Raw genomic sequence first — 6,969 nt, 5'->3', positions numbered from 1 at the left:
CACTAAGTGTCTCCTTTCCCATAGCCCAGCCCTTCTCCTGAACTCCCATGGCAGCCCTGGCCCCAGCCACATAACCCGAGTGAAAGCATGGAGGCAGAACATTGCAAGTGAGGCAACCAGTGTGATCAGAGCAGGTTTGTGTGTACACATATGTATGGGGGTGGGAGGTTAGGTTATAAGGAGGGGTGGGGTCAAGACTACTTGAGAGGGTACTAAGGGCATAAGTAGAGGTTTTAGACTGGAAATAAGGAATTTAAAGGGATTGCCTGGATAATGCACAATTGACTGGCAGAAATCTTTGTGTGCTGGACTGGACTAGTGAGAATATGGGGAGAGGGAGGGAGTGGACATATAGCTTATAGAGGAGAAATCTAAACTCGGTAACTGACTGACTTGTTCTTTGGAAGAGAAGTCAAAGATTATTTCAGTATGGATTACAGGGATGATAGAGAAGGGTAGTCCCTGAGAAAATCGAGAAGGGAAACATTTACAGGAAGACAGAGTTTGATTTTAGATGAAGTGAGCTAGAGCTTCTAGCAGGTTGTGAGGAATGCGGATGTGGGATTTTCCACATACTCAGCCTTTTCCAGTACTTGTTACTCCTATTACCTTAGTGACAGTTATTTCCCTCTCATAGTCTTCCTAGAGCCTGGGTTTAGCACTGTCCCCACAGCCAGGAGATAAGCCTCTCAGGCCTGGTATCCTAGTCACTTTGCAGGGTGTAGACCTTGATATCACTGGTACATTCATGATAGAGGCCATAATTTAGAACCTACCCCGGCTCTTCAGAGAGACATTGGCTTTCTGAGCTATGGGATTTCCAGCAAGGTTTACTTTCCAGCCAGGGCATATGGGTTTTGGGGGAATCCTCAGACTCACTTTCATTGGGCAATGAAATGCCAGGATGCTGGGGAGAGAAGGATGCTGAAACCCAAGTTCATCCAAGGCCTCAGGATGTGCTTTGAATAGGCCTTGCTTCCATCATTCAACACCCTCCCCTTCCCCCATCGGTGGCCCCTGGTGTTTGAGGATAGCATTACCCTACCCCTCCTTTCTCTCCCTTTTGGGCTCAGACTTGGGAGTTCTGGGAGAGAGGTACAGTCTTGTATTAGGAATGCTGCCTGGGGTAGGGCCACCAAGGAGGGTTATTCCTATAGCGCAAAGCTTTCTCTTCATGAACTCCAAGACTAGAGTTGTTTGACTGTCATAGCATGGCTTGAATTTCCTGTGAATTTCCATTTTTCTTTCCTAATCTTTTATAGCACAGCTAAGCAGACTCACTGTCCTGTGCCATTAACTAGTTAGAATGCTTTTAGCTGTGTTTCATAGCAGACGCTAACTTAACCAGCTGAAATGGAAGAAAACTTGGTCTCTCACATAAGTTTTCTGGAGCTCAGATGGGCTTATGGTAGCTGGTATGTCATTGAGGATTCAAATTCTTTCCATCAAGCTACTCTTGTCCACCGCAGTTTGTTGGCTTTGCTGGGCAGTTGGCTCCCCTCACTGTCAAAGAATGTCTACTCAGTCTCAGGCTTTGTATCAGTATCCAGAGTATACTAAAGAGCGCTGAGTCTTTATCTTTTGGGGAAGCCATTTCCTAGAAGCTGCCCAGCCAATTTGTCTCTGCATCTCATTCCCATTCTTGAACCAATTGTTGATAAAGGGAATAGAACTATTGAATCAGTTTACTCCAATAAGTTATTTTCATTCCTGGAGTTTGTCTCTTTCATTCAGGCCAATGTACCTGACCTCCCTTCCATCTTAAGAGCCTGGCTTATAAGATACTTAACAGCTGTCTCCTGGAAGAAGGCCTGGCTGTACTTTCCCATTTTTTCCCCCTACTTTTGATTACTACTAACTTTCCAAGTACTGGCTGCTCAACTGCTTCCTTGGGGGTGGGGGCACTATTCTTTCCTACCTGACCCCCCTCCTTAACTTCCACAAGGTTCTCTGTGGCCCTCTGCCTTTTTACTTTGAGGAGGCCTTGCACATCCTTCCAGTCTTGATTGCTTCTAAACTCATTTCATGGCTGCTAGACTTCCCAAAGTTGCTCCACGTGAGATATCTTGTTAGCTGAGACATCATGTCATCAAGTCCTCCTGCCCTTACTCTATATCTGGCTTTTAGCTCTTGAAGACTGCATTAACTTCCTCTTTTGCCTCTACTCTTCCATTGCCCTTACTCTGTATCTGGCTTTTAGCTCCTGAAGACTGCATTAACTTCCTCTTTTGCCTCTACTCTTCCATTCACCAAAATAGTTTTTGTGCCGTTTAGCTTCTGCTGTGCTATTCTTAGCAACACTCCTTTATTTCCTTCTGGCTCCATCTCACCAGTTATTGGCTAATGGCTTTGCCCTCTGCTTGGTGCCTGCATTTGTTCATTTCTGTCATACCAGCTTCTAAGTCTGAAAAGGAGGCCCTCACCGGCAGCTTCAAACCAATCCTCCCCACTCTACACCTATTAACTATTGGTTCAACATGAAAGGGAAGGTGAAAGGACACACAGGAAAGATGGAATTAGATTCAGGTGTCTGTGTTCTGCCACTGTTGCTTGAGATTGTTTTCCAGCTTTTGTTTATAGAAACAAAGCATTTGTGAGAATTCTAAACAGGGCTTATTTCTGAAGTTGAAGAATCACTCAGCAAATCCTACTGCAGGGAGGGAGGGCTAATGAAGTTGAAGTACTAGGAAGAGACAGACCTCATGCTCAGTCCACAGAGCCAGGTTTGGTTGAAAAGCAACCTGCTTTCTTGTGTTCCTGGAAGAATATAGGGCAGGGTGGGCAGCTCCAGGTTTATAGGCTGCACCCTTAACACTCAGGCTGTACCCTTAACACTCAGGCTCTTTTCCACCCTTGTACTCAAAATCCACCCATCTTGCTCATTTCACCTGTGAATCAGAGAATGGCCTCATTATTTGACCCTCTAGTATGAAGTCAGAGTAGCTTTGCTGGCCCTAAATAGACAAGTATCGAGATACTGGGTGAGTTAACTTGAGCTCAAGATTTGTCACCTCAGATTGGTGGGACTAAAAAACCTTAAGTGAGGAAAGGGGACTTGAGGCCATAGTTAGAGTATTATAGTAGAATCCTTTTCTCCAATGTTGTGCATGTAGTTAAGATGAATAATTAAAATAATTGTGAGTTGAGGAATGAAGTAGAACACACAAAAAATCAGTTAACACAGGCACCAGAGTCTTTTTTTTTTTTTTTTTTTGTGGTACACGGGCCTCTCACTGCTGTGGCCTCTTCCGTTAAGGAGCACAGGCTTAGGACGCTCAGGCCCAGCGGGCATAGCTCACGGGCCCAGCTGCTCCGGGGCACGTGGGATCTTCCCGGTCCAGGGCACAAACCCATGTGCCCTGCATCGCCAGGCGGATTCTCAACCACTGCGCCACCAGGGAAGCCCCGGCACCAGAGTCTTGAGGGAAGTTTTATATGGAAAAAAATTATGGATTGAATCAGAACTCTAAGGCCCCATTTTTCCCTATAGGGGACTTTGACCTGGAGAACAGGAAGGCAACAAACCGCTGACTTTTACCCCAATAAACAAATAGTTTTCACTAGGTGGGTTTAATTTTAGAAATTGTACACCATCATCTGGTATTAGCCACAATCAATACTACCTGTAAGGTCAGCCCAGCCTGAACTGGCCCATTGGGGTCTTTAAGGCTCAAGAAAGAGGGCCATAGTTTCCTTCTCCCAAATGAGAGTTCAATTCCGTAAGTTTTAAAGAAAAAACTTAAGATAATTTCCCTAAAAGAACCTAGTGAAGAGGAAGGGATTCAGGAAGAAATAAACACAACAGTGCCATTCACTTCATTCACACACTTAGCATATGCAACTTTAATCAACCAAAAGAAAAAGTCCCAAATGTACAAGTGAAAAAAAGTCCAAACTGATGACACAGGCTTAACTAATATCAGCTACTTTTATGTACAGCTGTATAAGTTCAAAAAAGCTATCCTATATGTATGTACAAAAGTTGTTTATACACAGGTCTGTACATAAGGGTCTATACATTTATTTCCTCAGAACCCTTAAGGTGCCACCTTTTGGTGAAGACACCAACACTTCATTCACATATCTTACAAAAAAAGACTGTTTCCTGTATTCAGGACTGACAACACTGCATCCTGTATTCACACCATGTAGGCTCCACTCGATTGGTTAATAAGTTCCTTCCATCATAATGCAGACAACACCAGGTGCCTGGGTGCCCTTAAACAGCTTCGCACAGAGTGCTACAAAGTAAAAGCCCATAAACCAACATGAGATGAGGAAGCAGAGTCCTGACCAGGGTGCCACCAAAAGGTCCAGGCTTAGACAAGCCTGCTGCCCTGCTCACTGTCGGTACTCCAGTTCATCTACACTGATGACTTTGGCGGGCATGGAGGGCAGGGGCTGCTGTAGCACATCTGAGCCAAACCATTTGGCAAGGCCCACGGGGGAGCTGCTCCTCTGGCTGGGGCGGTGCTCTAGTTGGGAGTGCACATGAGGCAGGCCTGACCGGCTGGGCACATTCTGAGGCGTCGTCTGAACGCTGACAGCAGCTGCCTGGGAACCAGACCCTGGAGGATGAACTGTGGCGATAAGAACGTTATCATTCAGAGCACAAGGAGGGGAGGTAGTTCTCTAGCAGGCCCTGCTTCACTCAAATCCTATCCATGAAACTCGAAACAGAATTCTTTACCACGTGATTGATTCTAGGCTTCTTTAGGAAATTCCTTTGCAAAATGCCAGAAGACAGTACCTTAGAAAGCTGAGCTATTCAGAAGCAATCCATATTGAGAGCCCATCCTAGATGACATGCCCACTACCTTCCCAAGACAAGCAGAAGCAATGACATAAGCTGGTGAGAGAGCATCTACTCTCGGCAGTCCCTATGCTGAATCTGTCAGAAGGATTCTCAGCCTCCTCTCCTAAGAGGCAAAGGGACAAAAGAAAAAAAAAAAAAAGCCAGAGCACACCTGGCTCTCCCACTGTCTTCACAGGAATTCCAAATCCCACAGAGGTCAGTTTACTTCATCCTATTCTCTGATTACACCCTTATCCCAGTCTTGCTAGGGTGAATGGTCAGTGTCATTTTATCCCCTTCACTGGAAACTGGTTCAAAAACTTTAAGCCTGAGCCCATCCTCAGCTCACCTGGCCCATTTCTGAACTTACCTGAGCGCTGTAGCTGCTGTTGCATCATTGCCAGATGCAGAGGTGTCCCAGGACGAGGGTTTAGGAGAGGGTGACTAGTGGCAGGTAAAGGGTAAAAGGGTTGACCCAGGATTGGGCCAGATAGTCCCTGTAAATGAGTCAGGTCCATCCCAGGAGGAAGCACACCTATTGGGCAGAAAGAAGAAACTGGTGAGAAATAATCTACCTGGAAATTTTCAAGCCTGACTATACAGTTTTGCTAATCAGAAAGTTTATTAAGAATGAAGAATGCTCAATGCTAGGTTCCAATCTTTTAATCGACTAAAGGATAGATCAGATTGGACCCACTGGTTAAAATGGAAAAAACCCAGTAACATCTTTTTAGGGATGAAAACCATCAGTTCTAGCAACTCTCATCATGCCAGGTCAGAAACTCACCAGCTTGGAGCAAACTTGGAAGATGCTGTGGATGTACTCCCTGGGCCAGCATCCTTTGGACCAACCCTGGGTGAAGCTGGTGAGCAGGCCGAACGATGGGGACATGGGGGACAAGGGGGACTTGGTGGACAGGGCGGAGAAAAGGTGTTCCTGGAACTGGGGATGCCAAGGTGGGTGTTTTTCTCCCAGTTGCTTTAGGTCGATAATCTTGTTCTTTGGTGTAACGACTGGTCTGTGATAGTGGGGTGGAACATGAAAACCGCTGTAGGGTTGATAGTTTGGGATTTGTAGTGGGAGAAGAGTCTCGATCAGCAGTGGGCACGAGGCTGGATGACAGGAGGTTCTCTGTAAGGATCCAGAAAGAGAATATTTTGGTATTGGCAAACTTTTCTCAAACACATTGTCCTCCCAATGATCCAGTAACTCACTTCTTAGAAAGCTCACAATCCTTATTTGATCCCCTCAACAGATTTAGAGGATTGCATTGTAGGGACCATCGTTTGGCCTTATGAACAGGCCTAGTCAAGGTCATGGGTAGTTAAGGACAGACCTGGGAGTAGACCCCAAGTTTTCCAGTCTTCCAACACCTTGCTGCAAGAGTTTATTTTTGCTACATTCTAAAAAACCAAAGACTCTGAAGTTGTAAATGAGATAACTTTTAAGAAGCCCACATCTTTGTTCTTATAACCTTCCCAATCCAGGAATAGCTAAGGGCAAGCAAGCCTGGCATATCAGGTCTGGTGGTCTAACTCAGCAGGGCACCCTGGTCTGCCCATATGCCTGTGGTCTGCATCTGTGTGGGAGCTAGTCCTATCCTAGTCAGCTGCTTGGGATTAACATGCTTTTTAGTCTAAGGGGAAAATCAAGTGAGTAAAATTATGCAAATCCATCACAACAGAAAGCTTAAAGAGTAATTATAGTCTGGTGAAGGAATCTGAACTGCCTTTTAGTAGGACCAACAGGATTTCTTTTTTTTTTTTTTCTCAGAAGCTTTCTCACAGGCAAAAAGCTCTCAGACCATACTCTAGACCTATGTAAACCTCACTCATTAGAATCTGTTTCACTATGTCCTTAAAATCCCAACTGTGCAACCCCTAAAAACCTTTTACATTTTCTACATATTTATAAAAGGCGCTCACACACCTCCTATATGCTTCACTCACTGCAGATTTTATTAAATGATTAGTCTCCACAGACTGGAGAGAACCTTTCAGAAATAAACCTGGTTGAACTTTTATTAATTTGCCAAATAAATGTACTAATAATTCAAGCCAAAATAAGGATCCTAAACTAATGCTTGTTCTTCCTAATACCAGCACTCATGCCTGCCACTGTTAAATTGGTCAGAATTTCAAGTGGCTTAAGTAACTGTGAGCTGGTCCAACCC

General features: G+C 44.9%; 1 protein-coding gene across 2 annotated transcripts in view; it reads right to left on the bottom strand.

Annotated features, from left to right (window-relative positions):
• Positions 1 to 4,341: 4,341 nt before the first annotated feature.
• Positions 4,342 to 6,969, bottom strand: part of EIF4ENIF1 (eukaryotic translation initiation factor 4E nuclear import factor 1) — a 41,141-nt gene continuing 38,513 nt past the window's right edge. For both annotated transcript variants that reach the window (XM_065889817.1, XM_065889818.1), the window contains 3 exons: positions 5,583 to 5,927; positions 5,166 to 5,330; positions 4,342 to 4,580 (listed from right to left, as the gene is read on the bottom strand). In XM_065889817.1, coding sequence (XP_065745889.1) covers positions 4,342 to 4,580; positions 5,166 to 5,330; positions 5,583 to 5,927 — 749 coding nt within the window. The remainder of the gene's footprint in view (positions 4,581 to 5,165; positions 5,331 to 5,582; positions 5,928 to 6,969) is intronic.

The sequence above is a fragment of the Phocoena phocoena genome, chromosome 13 (assembly GCF_963924675.1).
Source record: "Phocoena phocoena chromosome 13, mPhoPho1.1, whole genome shotgun sequence".
Lineage (NCBI taxonomy): Eukaryota > Metazoa > Chordata > Mammalia > Artiodactyla > Phocoenidae > Phocoena > Phocoena phocoena.
The sequence above is the reverse complement of the archived record's forward strand: the minus strand, read 5'-3'. Positions and strand labels throughout refer to the sequence as shown.